The 25,289-nt window shown below is 42.9% G+C and overlaps 1 protein-coding gene across 7 annotated transcripts in view; it reads left to right on the top strand.

Moving 5' to 3' along the window:
* Positions 1 to 25,289, top strand: part of LOC105196762 (runt-related transcription factor 1) — an 89,726-nt gene that overhangs the window by 62,771 nt on the left and 1,666 nt on the right. The window contains exons 1-6 of one of the 7 annotated variants that reach the window (XM_039446151.1): positions 5,664 to 6,574; positions 11,180 to 11,952; positions 12,119 to 12,349; positions 16,965 to 17,090; positions 22,437 to 22,631; positions 24,728 to 25,021. In XM_039446151.1, the coding sequence (XP_039302085.1) occupies positions 11,640 to 11,952; positions 12,119 to 12,349; positions 16,965 to 17,090; positions 22,437 to 22,631; positions 24,728 to 25,021 (1,159 nt within the window). In that variant the 5' untranslated portion in view covers positions 5,664 to 6,574; positions 11,180 to 11,639. Of the gene's footprint in view, positions 1 to 5,663; positions 6,575 to 9,023; positions 9,605 to 11,179; positions 11,953 to 12,118; positions 12,350 to 16,964; positions 17,091 to 22,436; positions 22,632 to 24,727; positions 25,022 to 25,289 lie in introns of those variants that run through there. The other 6 variants (XM_026135428.2, XM_039446149.1, XM_026135431.2 and 3 more) reach the window with 6 other exon arrangements.

Below are 25,289 nucleotides of genomic sequence, written 5' to 3'. Positions count from 1 at the left end.
TTATCTTCCGCGTCTCTGGTACACTCGTGTGTTTTATCGTCCAATGGACGTCGGACATCGCTTATCGCGTTGCTGTTAAATTGTGCACGCACCATAACACGCGTATTATAACTATGCCGTTTTTATTATTAGGAATTTCAAAGTCAAACATGGCAGATTGATAGACCTAATGTCAGTCACAACGGTTTTTAGTGCCAAAGAATAATTTTTTACTTTTACAATCTTTATCTTGAATCTAAAAGTATTTTTTTACAAGTGATTTCTTGTCTATGAGAAATGCACGTAATTACAAGGACGTCTGTATTGCATTGAACAATGCCATCTTAACACAAGGATTAATGAGTCATAATGAGAGACGAAGTTAATTCTAGTGGCATCCAGTCTAGACTGTCTGCGTATTCGTCGGCCTTATGTCGTTTCCTCGACCCGGTTAGTAATTCCGAGTATCGCTGCAATTCCACGGCAGCTGTATGGTGGGATGCCTTTCTTAATTAGCACACGTCTTAAAGGCCGGTTACAAGGTACAAAGGGAATCGAAATTCACGGGGTCAGGATGTGGGGTCACGCGAATCCGAACAGGTGCGTCGAGAGTCCGGGATCAATTAGGGCTTGATCGATCGATCCACCGACTCGGTGGTTCGACTCCACCGCGGTCATAGTGGGAGAGAGAGTACGGCCAATTTCCACTTTCCAGAAAAACCTACTTCTCGTAATCAAACGTGTCGAGCAGCTCGTGAAAATCCAAAAATGTTAGTAACCGTACGAATAAAATTCTCGAGCGCATAAAAAAGTAGGGAAAAAAGTTCTTTACGAGATTATTTTTTTCACAGATGTGTTTTCAAATTTTGCGTGCATTATTTTGATTTAAAATATTATGGAGTTGTTATAAAATAATGGCACATTCATTTATTTATTACAAGAGACAAAAAGGTGCAATATTTTATAAATTTGCATCATTATGACAATATATTTTTAAAGGAGGGTTAATTTGTCTCAACAATTTTGTATGTGCAATTGTTTAAAAAGTTTCTTTGAAAACAATTATATATATAATCGTAAAGGGTATAACACAATTGAAAGTTGAATAAGGAACCAACAACGGTCATAACGGATTGTAGTGTTCAATAATATGTATAATGTTCAATAATATCTCGCACGTGATTTTATGTATATTTTCTAGTTTCTCATTACTTTCGGTCTTGAAATGCCAAGTGTTCTTCAAAAAGCCAAGTATTTTTAATTTATTAGATAAATTAAAATAAGATATTAATCCTCATTGGTATTTTAATATCAGTCATGCGATTAGCAATTAGACTGTTACATTGGGTGCTACGATGCGTAAACTTCTTTTGTCAATGGATACGATAATACCAATGAAAATTATGCTCTCTCTCTTGAAAAATATGACACTCGTCGATCTACCGGGACGTTTTCATCGTTGTGGAAAAAATGGACATGAAGTTTCCGTACCTTCGTTTTCTGTCACCTCGCGACTTTGCCGCTAACGGCGGTCGAAAAAGGTAACGAGTAATAAAACCTGCAGCGAGCAACGAAGAGATAGAATGAGAGAGAAAGAGGGAGAAAGAGAATGAAAAAGAGAATGAGAGAGAAAGAAAGTTTGAGAGAAGGGAAACGATAACACGATAGCGAAAGATAAAGAGAGAAAGAGAGAGGGAGAGAAAACTCGCCTGACGTCACACTGGTAACGGCGCTTTATCGAACTCTCATTACCACCGGGAGGAGGCGACGGGAGGAGGGTGCAGAAAGGGGTAGGTTTGGTGGAGAGTGTGTTTTTCGGCCTCGTGTGGTCGGCCGCCACTCCCTCGTTGCACGCTAGCGTTCCCCTCTATCCCATACTTCTCTCTTTCTCTCTCTCGCGTGTCCTTCCGCCCTTCGATTCCCTCTACAGCGTTGCCTAACCCTTTTGACTCCCCCTGTCCGCCCCCCCCGCCAGCCTCGCCTGCTACTCCCCCCGCGGGCCCCGCACCCTTTCCTCCCGTAAACCGCCCTGTACCACCCTACGACCGCTGGACGCAATAATAAACAACCACTGGTCGCTATGGCGACGCGTCCATCGCGCGCGAACAAAACACTGGACTCTCTCCCTCGCCTTGTCACTCTCTCTTTCCCTCGCTTTTCCTCGCACCCTTTCGCACTCCTCTCTTTCGGCTACCCTGCCGACGCGGTCCCGTTAATCGTCCTCTCTTTCTCCACGCACGGTAGTCGCTCGGGTTTGTCGCTTGCGCTGTTACACGCGTGCTGGGGCCGAACGACAAAGTCGTACGTATACGGGTGACGTTAAAGCGGGACCATTGGCTCGGTCCAGATTGCATCGGATGTACTCTTGGTCGGATTGTTGAGGTTTTGGGGTGTACCTGACCGCCGGATGCGCGCCCCGCCCGGTAATCCGTGGAGAAGTAAACCTTTCGCTGTCGTTTAAATTTCGATGGTTTGGCCATCGATAGCCTAGATTATCTGTCATGATCATTTGGGTGTTACATATTCGCTGGGTGTTGCGTATACCCGCGACAAATATGTATCTCGATCTTCCCTTTTCAGTGCGTAACAGATAGTAACGTTTAACAAAATTTATCGGCACATCTCACTTGCATTTTAAAAACGTGCAAGCTTTTAGATTTAAAAGAAATTTTGATAAAATAAAAAAATTTTAATTGAAAATTACAGATGGATTTTTTTAAATTGAATTTGTTTGATTAAAAAAATTAATTTCCATGTTACTTTTTAAAATAATTAAAAAAAGCTTTTAATGAAGAGAAGAATTTTGTTTTTTTTTCTCCGCGTGATATTTTAGAGCTTTGCTTTTATTGATTTTATGACAAGTATCACTGGTACTTTATCAATTAATGTTGCGACGTAAACTGCTTATGCGAACTGAGTGGATTATGCGGCTGTCTGTTTATTAAAGTGATGCGAGAGACTATCTCTTTCCGTAATGGCGCGTGTCGGATACAGCCTTGTACGAGTGCTCGTAACCCCCGTATCGGGATGGATGGAAAAGTGCCTCCGTGTCGCCATCTCTGTACCTAGCTTTGAACGAAAGCGTCATTTCCTGGCTTCTATACCGGGAATATAAATCGGGATAAAAAAAAATTATTTATATGTTAATATAAAATTAAATAAAAAATGACTTAATTGTGCATCATTAAACACGCGCCATATTAATCATCACAAGATGCTATTGATGACGGCAACACAATATCTAAACACGCGTTTAGCAAACAGCGTTCAATATATAAATATAAAAACTATACCGCAGATATTTTTATGATTATTTGCCATAGCGTTGAAAGTATATCTTCCAGATTTACCAATGTAAAATCTCTTTAGTTTGTATAAATCTCTTGCTTTTATATCCGTTTCTTTTTTTACGATAGCTTCCTAAAAAGTTTTATTCGTTAAACACATCGCAATATTGCATTCGCGTTTGTAAAGAATTGTATATTTGCTCTAACGAAGAATAACACCCTTTCTCTTTTTTCCTTCTCTTTCTCTCTGCCGAGCTTTTAGTAACTACTTTTAGTTGTTCGAGAAGCCGTCTTCTTCTGCCGCGTGCACCACCCACCCCTACAATTCTCTCGCTCACTCTTCGGGAGTCTGCAACCATCCCCGCTGAAACCGCAAGCCCCCTTCACCCGCCCTTCGCTCTCACACCACGCAGCTACTAACCATTCAGGAAATGTTTATTCTGGCCTTTTACGGAGTGTTGCAAAGGATTTTTGGATTCTGTTCGTCCCCGCAATTTGGAAGTCAATGACTTCTTCTCCCTCGAGGTCCTACGACTTTCCTTGATATCGAATTCGTTCACACTTCCAGGCTATCCCAATTTTTTTTGTTCTCTGTAAGATCATTTTTGACCTTCCTCGATTATTAGTCGCTCTCATTTTACCAATATCGGCCAAAATTCTCTGAAGAAATGTGTGATACGATGAATAAAAATTATTTTAATTAGAATTTTCTTTAAAATTTTTTTCAGACGAAAACCAGAGAGTCTTTCTAGGAAAGAGATCATCATTCAATTCTACGTTTCATAGAGAAATTTGTGCCGTTTATCTATTCCTTTTCACACTCGCTCGATTATGAAAATGTAGTAGTGATATGTAGCAGTATATTCGAACGCGAGCTAAAGGCCGTCCGGTGTCTTCGAGAATGGGAGTTCTCCGGCAATCTTAGCTCTTACAGGGAGACGAGAACGTGGATGCCGCCAGTGGGCTGGTCAGGCCACAGCACCGCCCCTTGACTCTCGACTTACTTTTGCCATCTTGCCTCCGATTCTGCGGTTAGCCCCACTTCGACCAGAAACCAAGGAAGCCGGGCTTGTATCCGTCGGTCGCAAATCGAACCCACGGATTAAACATAATTCATGATCGACGTTTATGTCAGAAAACAGAATGTCATTTTTGTCTAAGCTAAATCCTAAATAAATTTTCGAAGCTTTAAGCCTATATAATAAATAATATTGTGGAACATTGCATTCTAGTCATAATTTTTTAAAACTATTCTATCGTGTAAACGCTATACGTTGTTAATTTTAAAAAATCTTGAAAACGATATTTTCAACACGAGACTAATAATATGTACGATATTTACGAGATAATTGCATCTAACGATAGACTATAATTATTTAGGTAGAAATGAAACCAAGGCTGCCCCGCTTTGATTCGCTGACACGGAATGCTATGTAATGATATTTTTCTTTCCACCCAATGACCAGGAATCGATGTCGGTATGTCGTATGTATGCGTTTATTCAACGACGTTGTTTCACAAGCTTTCGATCAATGATGCATTTTCATTACGCAATTCGAGCTTTCCGCCGAGTATTACGCAATAATAGGGATGTTTTTAGTCTCATACGTAAATTATGTATTCGGCTATAGCCCACGCAACGAGTAAATTATTTCTTTCAAATTTTGCATAAATTTTTATGCATGAGGTTGCATAAACACTTGAATATTATAACAATATATCTAATACAGCAACAATAATGTGCATTTTTATTTTGGTCACTTATTTTGATATTCTCTAATCACGAGAAATGTGTTCCACGTGATAGCAATTAAGGTGTCTAATTAAAAAACGAAAGTTGAAAGAATTAATTTTGTTTGAAATAATTTTTCGCATTAAATCGAATCGTAGAGTTGCAGTTAAAAAGAATGTTGCACGCTTGAACGTGTTCGATTTATCAGCCCGCTTGAATGCTGCGACGAAAAGAGAATCAAGGGTAACGAGGGCGCGGAAAATCAGCCATCCGGCTGTGCCCCGTCATTCGGTCGGTGCAGCGCGGCGTGGAACGCCGCGCGCGGCCATAATAATAATTTTTACAAGCCCGCGTGTAATCAAGGCTGCGCGTTACACATGTTCTGTCCGTGGGCGCCCCCTACTCACGGCACGTACGACCCCCCTCGCTGGCACTGTAGGGGTGGCTACGCCACGTAGTAGGGGCGGCCATTCGCGAGAGGGGTCGAAGAGGAGAAATGGGGAGGGAAACGAGTTAGAGGGGTGCCAGTGGGGTGCTCGTGGATGGCGAGGAGAGGAGATGAACGTGGAACCGAGATGGAATACATTCGGGGCGGATGCGGTGTGTAGGTGGGAAAGGGGAGGGTTGGTAGGGACGACGCGGAGGGGTACGGGAAGGGGGTGGCGTAGTATTCACGCGGCACGATCGCTGGTGCTGCTGCTGTTGTTGCTGCTTCTGCTAGCACCCCGGTCTGCCGTTCTTCGTGTATTGTTGTCCAATCGAGCGTACCGACGAACCGGTTTTCGAGCCGGACCACACGCGCCAATATCGCTCGTACGGTATGGCACGAGCTTTTTTTGGGTGGGCGGTCATTGAACAACGGGATGTTATTGGTCGATCGCCGTGACACATGCTCGCGTGCACTGGGATCGGAGATCTGGTGACGCTGCTATTTATCGCAGCGATTTTATCGACGATTCGCGGTATCTGCACGCGATCCTAGATTATCGAATTCGCACCGATCAATGCCAATATGATCCTAGATCCTAGCTAGTGCATTTGTTTTTCTCGTAGAGAAACGCGACGAACGTGAGAGCTCGAATCTTTCGACATTGTTCCGTATTACGTGTGGTGAGTGGCATTTTATTTGGTGATTCGATTATCTTTATCGCTCATCGCATTTTTATGGTGCTCAAGTGAATGATAGCTCAAACTTTTTCTATGATCTCTACGTATACGATTGATCCGATCGAGTTTTCTCTAATTCTTCGCAATGTTCGCGCGATAATTGCTCGTTTTCGCTACCACGTGTTCGTGCTTGGGTTCGAAGATCGGCGTGGACGAGCAGTGTTATCATCGATTGATTGTGGTCTCCTATAAAACCCATCAAGCTTTGATGGGGTTGTCACGTGTCGGTGGGACGTTTGTGAACTCGAGAGTCATCGAGGAACGAAGAGTGTCGTGCTGGAATTGACTAGTCAGGATCTGCGGTGAATGATGGTTCTTTCGATCGATTGCAACTCATGGCACTGTGCCGAAAGATTGTATTCGATTTACGAGGAAACGGGACTTTACATTTCAAAATATAAAAGATTAAGTGAGTATGGCCTTAAAAGGTATTCATTTTTGTACTTTTGATTAATTTTGCATTAACAGAAATTTCATGAGAATATTGGGATACGATTGTTAAAGACTACCGCATTTCGTGAAACAAGATGTTACGATCGGACGATTATGTTACAACATTCTATCTCATAACAAATTCTCATTCTATCCCATAACAAATTCCCATTCAGTTAAATTACCATTATGTATGGCTGCGAGATTGTAAACAATACGCGTGATCAAATGGAGACATTTATATTTTATTTCCTAAACACATTAGACATTAGTAACTCGTGACAACAATTATGTTGATAACGCGGCTCATTAATTAATGTCCTTCAATGCGTCGCCATATCGAGTTGTATTCTACAGCGACGCACGATTACCATCGCGATAATCTAGAAATAGAAACACGGTGAAATGATTTATATCATCTCTTTTAGTGTATCAGTAAAATGTCGAAGCATTGCGCAGTAATTTGATTAACTTGGCGACTGGTAAAACTAGTTTTATTATGAATAAACGAAAGAGTATAAAATTCTGAACAAAGTTAAAATATTGATAAAATATTCTCACAACTACGTTACGTCTTTACATATTATCGCTGCGACATTGAGAATCGCGATTGTCTTAGATCCTTCCGCAAGCTTAGACTTGGGCTGTAAAAGCAATGAGAAGCAGACTCGCGGATCCAAGCGCGCGTGCAAAGAATCGGTACTCGTGGAATAGCGGAGTACCTGGTTTGCCGTGCCCGGCAGTTGATCGGAGCGTGACGAGCGGTAATTGAATGTAGGTATGGCATTTGCATTGACAAGCTCCAACAGAGATAATTCGAATCTCGTCGAACGCAACGGTCCACACGGGCGTTAGGTCGTTTGTCAATACGACGGCGGCCGTCCAGTTTCCACGTTTCCAGCGGTATCGCTGTTTGTCACCGTCTCGTCGGTGATCGTTCGCCACTGAATACACCCGGTGCATACTTCTGTAGCGTGAGCGCATTTCGTTTCGTTTCGCGAGCCGTGGCGTACTGTTAAACGTCAAACACGCAGCAAACCGTCCGAAGAGCATTACGACTGATCGTCATAGGTAAACTATTGTCCGTCTTTTCTTCCCCCCCCCCCAAAAAAAGAGAAAAGAAGACACTTGAGATAAGATTTTCTCTTGAAAATGTTACATCTTAATAATTTTACATTTTTGAACACAGTTTGAATTCAATCAGTTGCGTTACTGATATTTTTATAATAAAATATTTTTATAATAAAATGACATAAAATAAGAAAATAAAAATACGTCGTAGAAAAATAGAATAATGATCTGCTTGACACATATTTTTTTAAATAAAAATAGAAAAGTGACTTTTTTCTTATTAAAATTCTAGTTATTAAGATGTTTCAACACAAAAGGGTGAAAATTGACGAAAAAAAATCTCGAATTTGTAGATTTTCTATAAGTGGATCCGTACATATTCGTAGAACCTCGAGTGTTTGCCTGCCGGCAGGTTCGCGACCGGTTGGATATCGTCAGGATATATTCGCGCAGGAAATGGGTAGTTCCATTGTTTGCACATTCGTACAAACAGTGCAACTGCGAGGATGCGCCCGGGACCTCTGTTTGATTTTCGAAAGTGAAGCTTCATTGTACGAGATACTGTTGTACGAATGTTCCGTTGCATATATATGAAACAACGATGCGTTTCGAGGAAAAAAACGCAGTTTTCGATTTAAAGGAAACAATCAACCTGGAAAGAGCGCGGGCCAATTATCGAAATCACACAAAATGATATTTTCACGAACTTTTACGCGCGCATCGATAATAGATTGCCGAAAATTTCCCACGCACTCGCTCACGCACGCAAATTCAAACATCGAGTTTGACGTGATTAATTCCGTGGAAACTTTTGCTCGGGGAACCTAATTGGAAGTATCGAGGTGTTGCAACGCCGATCGCGAGTTACGCACGCGAAAGAAGAGAAAAATGTACGTGCGCGCATAGAAGCCGTAACGGAGAAAACCGATCAAATCAGGGTTCGATAGATCGATCGAAGGCTCCTGGCTCCCCACCGATGTCCAGCACGCGAACCGTACCGCAAAAGGGTCGAGGGGAAAGAGAGCATGCGAGAGAGCGAGAGTGCCGAGAGAAAGAGAATCGCCGTCGCGAGAGGGAGAGGTCGAGTCCGGTGGGAGATAAAGCGATAAAGAGCGGCGTGCGCGCGAGAGAAAGAGGTTACGCCAGGCGGAATGAGAGACAGAAAGAGAGAGAGAGGGAGAAAGAGAGAGAGAGAGAGAGAGAGAGAGAGAGAGAGAGAGAGAGAGAGAGAGAGAGAGAGAGAGAGAGCGCGAGGAAGAGAGCGAGGGAGGGAAAGAGGGAGAGAGAAAGAGAGAGAGAGAGAGAGAGACCGTGCCAAATAGGGAAGGAAGGTTGGAAGGAGTGGGGTGGCAGAGGGATGTGAGAGAGGAACCTGGTAAGGGGAAAGGGATGCTGCGTGTGTTGGCATGGACCAGTGCGTCAACGGCTGTTGCCTCACACGAACCGCCGAAATTATAGTTAGTGACCCCCAACGGATACTTCGAAATATACTCTTGACTACCGAGAGCGCTATACCGAGGCGGAACTGCCACTTTCGTACTATACGCGGGGGGACGAAGATGATTCGAGGGTGCCGCTAACGAACCGCCAAAGGGGTCCCTTCGGGATCACCTAAGGGGGGACCGTCGTAGACCATCCTTCGCGAACTCGGCCGAGCGATCTTGACGAGAGACCGCCTTTCGAGAGAACACTAGATTATCCTACTGATTATTGACAGATTGTTTCAGTGAAGTGTTGGAAAAACGACGAATATTTGTTTTCTTCGTTCCGGAGTTAGGACTACATTTTTTATGTACAAAGTGCGTGATTATGCGATAGTTTCAGTGTTTCGAATAACGACGGATGTGATGCCGTGTATCTGATCGGTAACTGCGGTCGTTTGGTTAGGCGGATAATTAAGAGTTCGAGACGCGAGTAAGTGAAACTTTTGAAACAGGTTCGTTATTCATTTTTCGTTATAAGTATGTGAATTTTTCAGAGTATTTTTTTGTACATCAATAATATTTATACATTTTGATTATATCAAACGCTTTAATAAGACTTTTAAATACTTTGTTATGTCACGACTAATATTTCATCTCGTCACGTTTTTGAAAAAAAAGTTATTATTAGAACATTCTTTTTATCAAATTTTCTAGTTCTTTCTTTCTCTGGAATGAACAGCTTGAAGGAACGGTATGGCCGTGTAATTTTCTTTCTTTTTCTTTCTTTGAAAGATTTCCAAAAGTGGATAATAATAATGCGTGATCGGTATTATAATTTCTCCGGAAGATGGTAAACAGAATGAGTTCCGTAAGAGATTTGAATGCAAAGTTAAGCGAGAATCTTAGTCAACGCAACGTCGTTGAGCGTTCTTACGAAAGAATTGTAAGAAAATCAACTGTTAATAAGAAAGCCACTGTTATTGCTTCGTTTTTAATCGTAGAACTATTCCGCGTTCTCCGTCAACTATTGGCTCTTGCATTTAGTAAAACGTTGAAAATGTAGCAGCCGCTTTTCTCATCGCAAATTTTGTGAATAATATATAATAATTTGAATATCCATCTACATACTTACGAATTGGAGTAATTAATTGTCATTTGTATGTCACATCGAATTAATGCAGTAAAATGATTTCGGACGCTGTTTTACGAAGCTCTTCACGTGCGACCGAATATAATTGATTTCGATTACTGATCAGCATGTTCGCAAATGCGATAGACTGTGCTCACATTCGCTTTGATTACAACCTATCACCGTCTTATCAATTTACTGTAGACTGATACGTAATTTCGAAATCACGGAACCGTCATTAGCAAGAAGCAACGTGGTAAACGTAGCCACGTGCAGTTTGACACGCGGTCGTACGTGCGTAGGGGTTGGGCATTCGTGTGGGGGGGTGCCTACCGGCGGGCGTTCTTTTTCCCCTATTTTTTCCGTCCCCACCACCGGTGCCAGTCTGCCCCTCCTGGAACCACCTGGATCTGGCGTGTCAGCCCCGGTGACGTGCGCAAAAATTACTGAATGAACGGTGACGTCACGAGCCAGCCGCGTGAAAAGTGTGCGAGTCGTTCCTGTTCGTGTCAACCGTTTTCACCCCCTTTCGTTTCTCTTCGCGCGTTACCTGCCGGTTCGATCAGCTTCCGTCCGTTTTTCTCGCATTTATCCCCGGGGTGTCACGTTGTCGCGAGCGTCAGAGACAATTTAGTTGAACGATATCGGTTACGAGATAACGACACGAAAAATTTCGTTAAACGGATTAAGGATGGCTAAAGCGCTGTTCACCGACGGCCGCGAAGAAAACTACCCCGCGGCGAAAACTTTTCTTGCTAAATTGTTCTCTTTCGGTTTCTTCATCTAGTTTTACTTTTCGACTGTATTCAATGCATTTAGATTTCTAGATTAATGCATAAGAAGTGAGAATAAATAATTCTAAAACTAATAACTTTTTATAATTTTGTAAAGACACTTGCGATAAAATGTAGAAACTTTACGTATCGTTACATGTAGGTTGTTTCGTGTGTTGTTTCAGATATTTGCAGCTGTGTATTAGAAGATAAAATTTTAGACGAATAAAATTACTTTGGCTCGCCCCATCGAAAAGTTTAACTTCTGCAAAAGTCGATGTTGTACCCAACAGAAATATAATAACCCCCATAAATCTACCACAAGAATGAAAGAATAAATAATCCGCGCTGCCAGTTTTATACAACAATGCATACTTATATAAAGCAACTTGAAGAAAATTATGAATCAAGCACTTCCTTATCGCCAACATTATAAAGAAGACTTGCTAAAATTAATGACGTCCTGAAGATAAGCTACGCTTGTTTTCCATTTTGGAAAAGAGTTGGTCCTGTCGCAAAGAATGTCAGGCTATTGAGCTTGATTGACGCAAGAGATCATGCATTCTTGAAGAATGCTCGCGCGACTCTCCTGGTTCAGCGGCTGAACCGAATGGAAGGATGTTTCATCCGGTGTTCTGACTGCCTATGGATATATTCGGCCGTTGCAACGGCGGCGGCAGCGGAAGCACGGTAGCCGGAAACGGTGCTGGCTCAGTAAGGACGTCCAGCAACGAATCCGCGGGTGGTGGCGGTACGTCGAGCGGTACCAGCGAGAGCGGTAGTAGCGCGAGTGGCAGGATGCAGTTGACAGGAGCCTCGGCACCTGGCGCGGCCGCCTCGCCGGAGTCAGGCGTCTCACCGTTGACCGATGCTTACACCAAGATGACCAGTGACATCCTCGCTGAGAGAACCCTAGGTGACTTTGTTAGTGAACATCCTGGCGAGCTAGTTAGAACAGGTAATTGAACGACGATAATGCTTTCGTAAATTTAGCAAGGATCATAGCGATTATGTATAGTTTGAAGAAACCTTTGGGACTTGTAGGTAGAGTGACGTTTAGAATAAATAATGTTGATTATTTTGCAGCTAATGGGATTATATTTTGGGAACATTTTTTGTTACAGGATCGCCGCATTTGGTCTGTACCGTTCTGCCTGCGCACTGGAGGTCTAATAAAACTCTTCCGGTGGCTTTCAAAGTTGTAGCTCTCGGCGAGGTAGGCGACGGCACCTTAGTGACTGTTCGTGCCGGCAATGATGAGAACTGTTGCGCCGAGCTTAGAAATTCGACGGCTCTGATGAAGAATCAAGTCGCCAAGTTCAACGACTTAAGGTTCGTCGGCAGAAGCGGAAGAGGTGAGTCGTGTGACTTCTGTTATTTTTTTTTCTCTTGTTAAAAATTCGTCACTGATTGAGAATTCGTAGTATTCGAATGAATAATTCATCGCAACGGAACGAGCGATGAAAGTGCGAGCGTCGGGTGACATTTTCTTGTCCCACTTTCCTTTCCATTCATAAAACTCCAAAGTTCCTTGGTCTTTGCTCGGGGCGTGTCGCCCTTCGCCTTTTATGCCGGAAGAAAATGCCGGAGGGGTGAAGGACCGAAACCCCTTCAAAGAATTCACCGCGTATACACCGCGTAGTAAGGGTAGGTCGTGAACGTCTTGAGACAACCCTCGTTTTTCCTTGGCTCTTCGGAAAAGTCTTGCGTCTCCGCTCAGCTCCAGGGGTTGGGCGACTCCGCGTGTCGAGAAAACCTTGGGGTGGGTAATGGCTTTTATTTGTCCGCACCAACGTGCGACCTTCTCACTTTGCCGCCTGGCCTCGTCGAGGAAAGGGCGAAACGAGAGGGACTGAGCATCGTTCGAAGAAGCCGCCAACGTCGACTAGACGCACAGGGGCGGGTGATATTAATTGAGGTTTCAGTTGAGTTTTAATTAACGTTATTAGAGCCGGTGTTTCGTCTAACTGCGTCTTTTGAACTTAAAGCCCTTGATTAACGTAACTTAAACTAACTGTGGGTGCATTCGACCTACTTCTAACAATTTCTGTAAAGTTATTTTCTTTACTAAACTACTTGACACGAATTGCAATTTATTTTTAATTACATTTTTATATTGTATCAATTTATATGAAATATTTTGTATTAAAATTTGCATTAACGTGAAAATATAAGAAAAAAGATCTTATACATTTTTACTACGATGATCATTGGAAATATGTTGTTATGATAATTAGTGTTGTACGCCGTTGTTGTCATATTTTTGATAGTATTGGTAAGGGAAGGCTAATCGTTTGAAAATCAGGAAACTCGCAGATTCTCTAGCTGAGAAGCGGGGAACTCTCCCAAGTTCACGGGAACGCGTCAGTCATTTGTCTGGGATTAGCTCTCAATTGTTTTCGCCGAGCACGGAATTAACATAAGCTAGGATGAAGAATGTAAGAGAAGTGTCTCTCTCGTCAGGATTCCTAACAGCTCCCTGGCTCCTTGAATATTCCCTGAAAACCGATGTGCGCCGAACTCTCTGGAATTCTTAATGATCCTCTTGTTTGTCGAGCTTGGAAATATTCCCATATATGAATTTGTGAGGATTTTGTCTTTTTGAGATTCGCGAAAGAAAATCCTTAGAAATTTCTCTTAGGTACAGTTTTTGCATCAAATATACATATGTAATTAATACACTCGTAATATTGTAAAAAAAATTGTATGTTTAATACGTAACAAGATGAAAATTGTGCAAGCTACGAAAGTAAGAATATCGTTGCAGTTATTAGATTTTGATATATTGCTGTTGAGATAAATTTAAGGAATCGTTAAACGCGGCGCCGACACCATGCTTTTGTCTTCGCCTAAAACCGCTTTTAGCCCGGACAAGATTGAGCGTACTGCCACGATAGTCGAGAGCTTTGCAATATCGATGATAAGCCGTAACCCCCTTCCCGCACGTTCGACCGTAATGCCTGCTCCATCACTGCAAAGTCTACCCTGAAGGTACCGGATTGTTTCCACCCCTTCGGCCCTAAGCCCTTTAACGAGATAGATCATTTGCGCGCTTATAGTTCCAACCCGTAGCAGGCAAGATATCCTTCGACTTTGCTGCCGCGAATAAACTTCGTCACGGGAACGTCGCCAATCTAACCAAGTTGCTTTAATTCTACAACACACTTTCTCTTAAACCTATTAATCATCTTACTTGTGACATGTAATCTTTGAGGAACAACAAGAGAAAATAATAATTTAAGGTATTAACCGTCTGTGATAAAAAGTTTATTTTAATATACGGATAAATATGTATACGACAAGTATTTCACAAAAATGCGGAGATTGTACGTGTAATATTTAAACGCAATATATGTAGATAATTTATTGATTATCCGAGTGTAATAAAAATGTATGAGATACATTCGAATTGGTAAAACGCATTTATTCGCGAAATGTTGATTTGTCGACCGCAACACGAGACTCGTTTCACTCCCGAAAAGAAAAACGGCATTCACTCGTGGTGACGGCGGCAGTTTCAGACCGTAATCAATTCGTTATCAGACTGCAATTGCGCATTTGCGTTTCGTTCCGGGAAAATTGAAATTAATTAATTGGCCCGACAGTACACCGACAGCGTACAATGCCGAGACATGTGTACGCACGCGTAACTCCACACACGCATGCAGAGGACTATATGCTAACGAGCATAATCAGCGAATGGCCGAGGATGAGACTATCTATGTCGCATTTATTCTAAATTTGACAACAAGAATGATTCTTATGCACAATATTCTGAAAATTATTAGCAAGTAATAATTATATATTATTTCATCATTGCTCACAATTTGCTTCTTTCAAATTAAATCCATCTAGTTGATTCTGCCGTATCATTGCGCTTACCGGTATATAAAAATTGGCGAAATCGAAAGGTCGCAACAGCGTTCGGTTAAATTAATAAGTCGAGCGTTTAAAAGATTCGTAAGGATGGCGAGCACGTTCGAGCTCGGGCGGACGACCTTTAATGGCCGTACGGCGACTGGCACCGAGGGTGATACCCGTGTACCTACGCGTACCTACCTAACTGGGACCATCGACTCCGTGGCAGCAGAAGTGAAAAGGTTGGTTGGCAGGGTGAGGGCACGGCGAGAATGGCGTGACTCGCAGCCAAAACCGAGGGGAATCCCCGCTAGAAAACGAAAAGCTCGCGTGGCGAACCGCCGTGTGGCCACGCTCGACACTCGCCATTATTTCTCCGATGCCCTACCTTCCACCTCCATTCGTTTTTTTCCCGCCATCGATCATCTTACGTCACAACACGGCGGGACTTTGCCGTCTCTATCGACGACGTCGGTGAGTTCAAGTCGACGGTGAACTCTGACCCGATCGATTATCGCATTTGCAACGTACGGAAACGTGTCTAATGGATCTGATAGAAAAATACGGTAATGGCTGCTTGAAAGGGTAACGCGACCATTGTAATGCATTAGTAAAAAGGACTCGTTTAGGAGCAGATATAAATAACATAATGTGTTATTCTTCATTTTGTAAACCGGTAAGCGGATAAAAGCACGCTACCGTTGCAGCATTATCGTATCTAATTTCAAGAAAACATGTTTTGAAGGATACATTTATCTCACACGAAAGGCTTATGTGGGTTAGTAAGATGATTATTACATTTTCATATAATATAAATACGTAATATTCTGCTCCTGTTGTAAATGTCCTTATATCGTAACACACATTAATACATTCGCGAAGGCTCTAAATTACAAATTAAACAAATAAAATGATAAAAAGAAGAGATCTTAAGAGACCCGGCGCTAGATGTTTTGTTATTTTTATTAAATTAAATGATTCATTGTCAAGGGCGTTTATTTTAAATGCTACAATATGTAGCGCAAATGTTTCAACTCATAATTCGAGTTCTCTTCAATGTAAAATTTACATCATTGGTGTATGATACACAATAGAATGGAAAGAACAATTTTACTGCAGCATCTAAAAATTTAATTAAATACAGATCAGAAAATAATTTGAATAATCCGAGGTAATTATTTTCATATACTCGTACGTATTTTCAGCAAAATCGATTTTTTACGAACTAAAGAAAAATATTTGTGCCTACAAAGGGTTAATGTATGTTGTAAATCGCTTTTATACCGTGAACAAGATTCATATGACACGGAGAAGCGTATTCACGGCTGCGTACGTATGACGCGGTGATGAAAAAGGGGGAAGAGTTAAAATTGCGGTGAACCTCTTGTGCGCGTGCAACATTATCGCGCGCGCAATTTTTGCCGCGGTGACTTCTCGCATCGGGACCGCCCGCTTCGTCGCAATTTTCGCGCGCTTTATCGCGTGCTTTCGCACGTTGAATCGATAGCGATCGCGCGAGCGAGTTTTCGCGGCAGAGTTTCGGCGCTTAATGCTCGCGGGATGAAATTGCGGTGTACCGTTGCACGCGCGTTTCCACGCCGACGGGTCCGTTCCCGCCCTCCTCGCTTTTTCCACGACATTATTTCGCGCTCAACCGAAGCTTTTTAGCATCACGCGACTTTCACCCTCGCCGCTCGTTCCTCCCTCCCTCGAACGACCACCCTCTGTTCCCTTAACTCGGCCGCGCTGGCTGGCCACTGTCACCGTCGACGACGCCCTCGATACATTACCGACGTATAATTCGGTTACCACGGAGTTTCGCCCAGCTAACCGCGTTTGCGAACTTTCGACGTCGGCTGAATAGGCGCGTCCACGAATCGACGTGTCGCGGGACAGACACCGACGCTAAAAACGCTCTCCTACAACGCACATACATCGTCCGCCGTCGTTTTTGGAGAAGCTAATTTTCCAGCATTTCCATTCCGCGTGTTGCACTGCATGGAAATTAGAGTCGCATGCTTTTGCAGTAGGTACCAGGGAATAAATTCATCTACTAGAGCATCGCAGACGTTGTTCATTCGCACGACACGTTGAACGCATTCTTTGTTTCAGGTAAAAGTTTCACCTTAACGATAACAGTGTCGACGACTCCGCCGCAAGTCGCCACTTACTCCAAGGCGATTAAGGTGACAGTAGACGGGCCGCGCGAGCCGCGATCCAAGACCAGTGAGTATCACTGTAAGCATTGCTGTTCTTATACATTTATTACATATTTTATTACATATCTTGTTAATAGAAGTACCGTCTTGGTACATGCGGGATATCGTCTCCCATACAGCACAGCATTGCAAACGTATTGCAAAATATTGTTGTAACGTTTCAGCAACATTGCAGCAACGATAAAATGTCCGTTTCAGAAATATTGCTGCAAAATGTTGCAGAGACATAAGAATATCATATTAACGTTGCTGCACCATTGTCAATATTTCTGAAGCAAACGTTTTACCATTGCTGCAATGTTGCTGAAACATTGCAACAATATTTTGCTGTGCTGTACGGTTCTTCGTCAATACTTGGCAAATACCAACAAACAGTTATATAACTGTTAGTTATAATTTCCTACTCAACAATATAACTGTTATTAACAAAAGTGTTATATTGCTGAGTGGGAAATTATAACTGTTAGTTGGTATTTGTTGGATAGCTTTTCGATTACGATCGCGTCTCGTCTCGATGATTAAGACGTTCGACAATGACGCGGCCGCGCTTCGCAATTCGGAAGTTCAGCTGACGCGCAGAATACACGCGTAAACGGAGACTCTCTCTCTCTCTCTCTCTCTCTCTCTCTCTCTCTCTCTCGACACGATCGTAATGCCTAACGAACGAGCGGCGTGCTACCGGAGGCAGTAAAAGCCGCAAGTTCGAAATGGCCCCAGCGTGCGGCTTCGCGCTGGTCGGCCGTTACCCCTCCAAGGCTAAGTTTCGTGCAATTGTCATTATTTATAACCGCGGGGCACCGGGTCCCGCCATAACATTGACAAAGAGCTGCGGGCGTTTCCCGCGAAGGTGTGTATCGCGGTGCTTTGGCCAAAACGCAGGGCGACGCCTACAAACTTCGCGGATATCCGCTCGCGGGAACTCCTGCGCGCGAGCTAGTGCCGAGACATACAATTACCGGGAATTCTCCCTGTTATTTCGGTAGGTCGCTGTCGAGCCTGTCTCTGCGGAGGCTCCCTCCTTAGGGGTGAGGAGAAAGGGACGTTCCTCATTCTCCGTTTGTTACCTACCCGTGTAACCTTTACAACGTATAACGCATTGTACGCTTTGTGCTTTCGAGCTCGTCAATTTGTGTGCAGTCGCACCACGGACAAAGATTTCTCTCGGAAGATTTAGTCTAGGTTAGTTATTCGAAGGAAAAGAAAACATTTTGATATTGGCTTGACAATTTCAACGCAACAGATGAGGAAACGCTTGTATTTCGAATCGATTGTAAAATCAATTGTGTTTTCTGACGAGACTTTGCGTGTTGCTACTGCGATGCGGTACGTATCATACATCTCTACTCTGTTGCCTGAGACATTATTTCTACTATAGTGTCTCAGCGCTAATACGCGTAATGTCGTCCCTGAAGACGTACCAAAAATATCCGATAGCTTTAATATATCGAGGCGCTCTGGGTAGTACGGCATAAGTTTGGTACCTTGGGAAATTGCGACCACATCCGCCGGCTTGGCCGCATCTGCGGACCACCCACGAAACTTCCGTCATAAATCCAAAATATGAAAACGCGAAATTTCGGTGTACCGCTCGGAGACGCGCATCCAAGCAAAACACTACGTAACGTTTCAGAGAGAAGTAATTTCTCTTGCGATATTAATGTTACTGACTCTGCTCGTTATTTCATTCAGAATTAAAAAGGGAAACCTTTTATTACGAGATACGAATTATTGGAGAATGGAGATCGCAGTTTTTAACACATCAGTAATTAATTTTAATTCAAAGTAATTGAAGTCATTCCGCTTTTCCGATGAGAACACGGTTTGCGGCGCGTCACATTTTTGAGAGCAAACAGCGGATATGAATTTTTTTAGAGATCGTTAAGTTAGTGTGAGGATGTTAGAAATAGACATTTGTCATGTCGGCGCTTTGACTCGTCTATGAAAACAAACCGTTTACTAAATCAGGGACAGTTTCAAGGATAGCGGCGCGACATGAAAGAGCTTCGGCTTTCCGGGTGGTCTTCGTGCGCTTTTTCTCGAGGACGCGATCCACGTGTCCCATCTCATCTTTGAATGAGTTGTAAGGACTTCTAATTATTATATTTTAGTACTTGACAGGTTTATTTTTATTGAGGATAATATACTTTTGAAAAAATACAAAAAAAGTAAATATTTTTTTAGATACTGATTGGTAACCTTGATGTTATGGAAATAAGCAATTTTACTATCTTTTAAGAGAGTAATACATTCTTTAGTTATTTTCCGTTGCATTCTAAATTGGTTATTCTGAGTGACATGCTCTCTCTTGTTGTATGCTCTGTTCTTTCGCGTCCTGACGCTGTATCACTTACTGTATAAAACATTTATTTTCTACTCTCTAAAAACTCGGCATATTTATTTTGCTCTGCACTTAATAGATGTTTCTCATAACTAAAATTACAATTTTATGTACGATTAATTTATTTGTACACAATACGTTGGAATATAATAAACTGGGAAAGATATAGGAATATAACATTTAAATATTTTTTGTGTATATTTTGCTTAGTAACCCAGATATTTCTCGTGATCAAAATAATCGCAATTTTACGAACGAGAGATTTATTTATATACAATACGTGAAGTATAATAAACTGGGAAAGACACTGGAATATAATATTTAAATATTTCTTGTGTACATTTTGATAAGTAATCTCTATATGTTTCTCGTGATCAAAATAGTCTCAATTTTACGAATGAGAGATTTATTTATGTATAATACATTGAAGTATAATAAGGAAAAATACAGAAATATAACATTTTAATATTTTTTGCTTGTATTTTAATAAGTGACTACAATTTTATGCAGAAGCGTTTATTTTTACACATTATATTGAAGTTTCTCTCTCTCTCTCTCTCTCTTTTTCAAAAGTTGATTCTTTATCCGAATGAAAATCGTTTCCATTTGATGCATGCTCATAGATGCTCCATCGTGATTATTTAGCAAAGGTGTTTTCGGTAATTTTCCATTGCTTTCGAAGAGGTAATAATCAAGTAAAAAGATATGTTCTGATTTAAACCTAAATCTTTGATACAGAGAATGGACGCGTAATTTTTATATCACAAATGTTTAAGTATAATCATTTGAGAAAAACACAAAAAATTATAATATTAAAATTTTTCCCATTTATATTTTGATTCATAATCTTGATATGCTTTTCGTGAGTAAAGTAATAATCACAAATTTACGTATAAACAGATATGCATTCAGAGAAATGCTATAAATTGTGCATTCGTGCATTCGACGATCAAACGAGAGAATGAACGAATGAACCTTATCTAAGACAATACCGAGCGAATGCCTCCGAAGGGTTGTAATTAATTAAACAAGCAATTCATTACACATTCTACCCTCGTCTGGTAGCCGAAGGTGGCCGTTGCCGCGGAAAGGCTGCGGGGCCAAGGAAATTGATTGAGGGAGGTTTAACCTGGGTTTCGATTCTGCCTCGCGAGGACTCGCCCGTTTGAAATCGGGATTCGAAGGTTCGCGGGGTGCATCTTTGGCGAATGAAACAGTTCTCGGCGGCGATGGGAAAGATCGAAAATGGGTGTCGCGCTTACCAGTTCTAGCTCATGTCGAGAGAGGCTGATTTCGAGACGCGGGTTGAATAGGGGGAAAGAGTAAGAGAGAGAGAGGGAGGGGGCGGGAATTGGCGACGGGATGAAATGAGGATCTGTCGTTGCCAGCTGCTAACTCTCGAGAAATTCCCTGGCAGTCACGGCGCGCAAAGAGGGTGTTCAATGAAATCGATAGCCACGACTTGCCGAGGACTTACGACTTTGTCCAATCGCCAAACATCTCCCATTCCGCGGACGAATAAATCTGAAAGTGTTGTCATTAGTGCGATAAACCATGGCGTAATGAGCATAATGTGTAAAGCCCGTATCAGATTATGCATTAGAGTATTGCGAATTGGAGATTAGAATTCGACCAATCGGATTAATTTTAATTTTAATTTCCGTTCTTGGTTAAATTCTCCAAGTCGCAATACTCAATCTGCAATACAGAGTACAAGTTTAACTGATCTGAAGATACTTGAAAGATCATGACATATCTTGTAAAAATGCGTGCTGGCCAAGAGTAATATTGGGGTATACGTGAAAGATTGATTATTGATTATTTGCTACTTTTAAAGAGAATAGAAACGGGGATTTTAGAAGAGCGAGCGATCGCACGTACATACGTCTACCTACGAGGGTCGCACGAGTGCTCGACGCCTAATGAAATACTGCGAAGAACGGTGGTGCGCCGAATTCAAAGGGTTAGGGTGGCGTGATAAATGCGCGGGTCGAGCGGCATAATTTATTAAATCTATCAAGCCGCCAGAGCGTAGGAAACTACCGGTATCTCAAAACAAATCCTCGTTCGAAGTTGCCGTTTTCCGATCGCGTTCCGGTCGCGTGCAGGCGTGCGGTCGTTTCTCATTCCGTTAAGGCTACGTTGAAAATCGAATTTACGTAAACTTACGACGTAACAAATTATTTACTCCGTAAAAGAAGATAAAAGGTGCCTTACCTAAGGAACCTAGGAACCTGCACGGAGGTTTCCATAGAATTTTCTCCCGGGCTTCTGTCGGCTCCTGCGGCGTGCACGAATCGCCGGTCGTTTAACAGGATCTCGTTAGTCTCGGTACCCGTCGGTATTCCGCCGTCGCGCCCCCATTGTGTCCCCGGATCGAGCGTACCCTATTCAGCAAACCGGCGGGAATTTCGGGTTGCCGAGTTAGAATTAGGGCTTCGATTGGATTATCAGGACGGCGGGAGTCCGCCACCTCCCTTCCGCCCAACGACCCTTCGTGTCGGTCTCTCTGGCCTCCGGTGCCTTCCACGTTGAATCGTTGCCTTTAGGGGAAGAGAACGAACCTGCATGGTATGGCACACGGCTGTCCTGTGCGGCGACCTCTAGCCAGGGACAGCCGGATAGGACGTCCGCCTGTTGGGACGTCTTTAATTGGGTTGGCGACACCGTCGCAGGGAAATAAAATGTATCGATGCCTCTCTCGTGTCTCCCTCGTTCTGTTTCCCCGGCTTCCGAAGGGACGGCTACGGCATTTACTCGTATCGTTTCGTTTGTCGTTTCGGTTAATGAGAGATGCATCTTGCGCCAATTGTCTACAAAACGTACGAAAAAAGTGATATATCATTTTTAAACTTTACAAGAATTAATCCTATTCTATTCGTACGCGTAAATGATTCAGTATTCACGCATTGAGCCGGTGCTGAATTGCTAGAGCTTTCGGAGTGCGATGAGAAGAAAATGACGCATAGAATATGCAATTGATACATGTACCGGAGGTCCAGTGGACAGGCGCACGGTTGATCGCAGTGCTGTCTCTTTTAGGGCAGCAACAACAGTTTCATGCCTTCGCGTTCGCCTCGCAGCGAGGCGGTCCATTCTTCGCCTCGCCTTTGGTGGACCCGTTGCAACCTCTGCCAAATCCGTTGCAACCATTACCGAATCCGCTCCAGCCGAGGGATCCGTTGTCTTCTTTCAGACACGCGATGCCTGGCAATTGTCAGAGTAAGTAATAGACTTCGTTTGCGCATGAATATGATCTCGGCATCAGTAACACCGGCTTAGTTTTCAATTTCTTGTCAATAATTTACTGTTTGTGTATGCATGTATCGTTCTTTTTATCGTCGACTTGTGTGTACGAGCACTTGTTTACTGTTAAAGATTTTTTAAATGTACCATATCAAAAGTAGAACCTGCATATTTAAAAAAAAATCTGCAAATATGTAGCAAAAGTATATATGTATAATAAGCAAAATACGTGGAAAAAATTGAATTGTATGCAAAAAAGTATTTTTTTTAATTTTATTTTATGGCAGCCTCTCGCTTAGTAGTGTTGTAAAATTTAGATAATTTTTGTCATCGAATAGGTGGCTTCTGTCGAGTTTGGGAATATTTTCAACCAGACTGCTACTGGTTTGAGCACAGAAGCACGGCTTTTGGGTAGGCTCGGCAGCAAGCTTCTCGGCTTCAGAGGCGGAAACCGCAAGCCTGTTCAAAGCTAGATTAAATATTATATTAAAGGGGTTGCCACGGAAGCGCGTCCCAGTCGGTTGGCTCCCTGTTTCGGAGGCGCAGCCTCACCTTCTCTCTGCGTTTATAACGTAAATTCGCGAGTTTGCGCGTAAAACGCATTGGCGAAGTAATGCCGAGAGAACGTTGCCCGTTGATTTTGATTATTCCATAAAAGAAACTGTCGCTCTCGCTGATTAAAAAATTTTGCGTAGCTGATTGCCGCGATCAAATCTGACCGCCGGACGCACGCGAACGATATATAAATCTCTCTATACGATAAAATTTTTAATACTCTTCTCGGGCGCGTACATCGATAAACGGTTCTGGCAGTGCGCAAGAAGAGACGAGAAAAAAAAGCTTAAACAATAATTCGAGATCAGCCGTTTTAATGAGTTACCTCAGACATGAGGGCTTACTGCTCCGTTACTAGCAAATTTCCCGATAAAATACGAAGCACGCCGAATATTTCCTTTATTAACTTTTTTCCCTCATCGGGCATCTGGTCGTCCGATATAATATGCGTACGCGGCCATATTATTCTCACGCTATACGCTTGGCCGATTCGATTTCGAGAGACACTTGCGTACACGAGATTACTTTTCTCTAATAAAATTGTGAAAACTTAGAATACATCGCATTACGTTACAATATAATTATCTTTTATCGATATAATTAATATAACTAAAATAATAGTTTCGTTTAAAAAAAAAACAAGGCAAAGCAAGTGCATAGATGCTTCTATAAATGCCAAAATGGATTCGCAATCATTTATTTGAATCTTGGAGTGAATCTTTGGGTTTATGGAAACTTTCGGCGATTTTCCATAAAAAGGGGGGCTCCTCTTCGGACCGCAAGGAATCTGGTAATGCCGAAGGACGTAAAAGCACCGGGCGAATAGCAGTATTTAGGGTTAGCTCTCGTGACGACGGTCCGGTAGCGCTCGCCGAGGCGGGCTTGGTTATTTGAGTTGGCCCCATCTACGCGGGGGATGACCAACCCTTTGATCTCGATGTACTCTTCCGCTCCTCTCGTTCCCCGCCGTGTCCGTTCGTGTCCCTCTCGCGAACGCTCGCGCTCGTCCTTTCTGCATTCAACCCTCGTGACTCATTGGAAAATCTATCGGGGATGCTGCCTATACCCCGCAAAAATACATTCGCCAAGGGCGCACAGAACCGTCGCCGCCGCCGTCGCTGCTGCGCCGCGCCGCGCCGATGCATCTCTCGCCAAGTGATTCGAATTGGCATATAATCCGGCGAAAATTTTCCCGTATCTTTTCAGCCTTCTGTTGTGTGTTTCATTCGATTGTTGTGATTATTATTTATCTTTTCCCGTTGACGTGACCGCCCCCGAGCCCATCAGCATTGCTATCGATGTTTTTATATTAGCACGCTTTTATTATACGTATTTGTCTGTGCTGCCTGTCTCGTCGTCCATTGATTTTTTTTCGATGGCCATTTTCTCGACGACGTTTTAATGCTTCTGCAATTTAATTTTTAACCAAGACGCTCTACGCTTTCTCTTTTTCGTGATTGTCGAATTTTTTTCGTTCTTCGTATTCCTGCGAGGCGTGCAATAGATGCTTTCTCCAGATATGTCCCAGTTTGGCCTGACAGCGAGCAATTCTTGGGGATACGGTAGCACGGCCGGCTACGCCGGCTACCTTCCGGGTCCCCTTTCGTCGTGCGCCGCACAGGCCTCGTTTCCACCTCCGCCGCCACCCCCTCCGCCACCACCGCCGACGTCTACGTTGGCGTCTTTCGCCGGTACGGCCTCCATGACTACCCCGACGGCACCGGACTCGACGGCGGGTTCGACTGTCACATCCGGCACCGGTAATACCGGCACCACGCCGCAGCAGGACGCTTTTTCCGCGGTCTCCTCTCGTAAGTTTAGTTCGCTGCACGCCGAATTTCGTCATGATTTTCAGTAAACAACCATGAGCTGATCGCTTAACCGTTTATTTATTGAACAGCATTTTATTCAACTTTCCCATTCCGAAATTGTAAAGGATCGAGTTTACGTGATTGCAACGAAATTATATGGATTGAAATTCGTATCTAATTTGTCAAATTAATTTGTACTTTTGCGTAAAACGTTGAAAAATCAATTGAAAGCATCATAGGCTGTGCCTCACGGTTGAAAATTTAATTA

Source organism: Solenopsis invicta, chromosome 2, assembly GCF_016802725.1.
Source record: "Solenopsis invicta isolate M01_SB chromosome 2, UNIL_Sinv_3.0, whole genome shotgun sequence".
Lineage (NCBI taxonomy): Eukaryota > Metazoa > Arthropoda > Insecta > Hymenoptera > Formicidae > Solenopsis > Solenopsis invicta.
The sequence above is the reverse complement of the archived record's forward strand: the minus strand, read 5'-3'. Positions and strand labels throughout refer to the sequence as shown.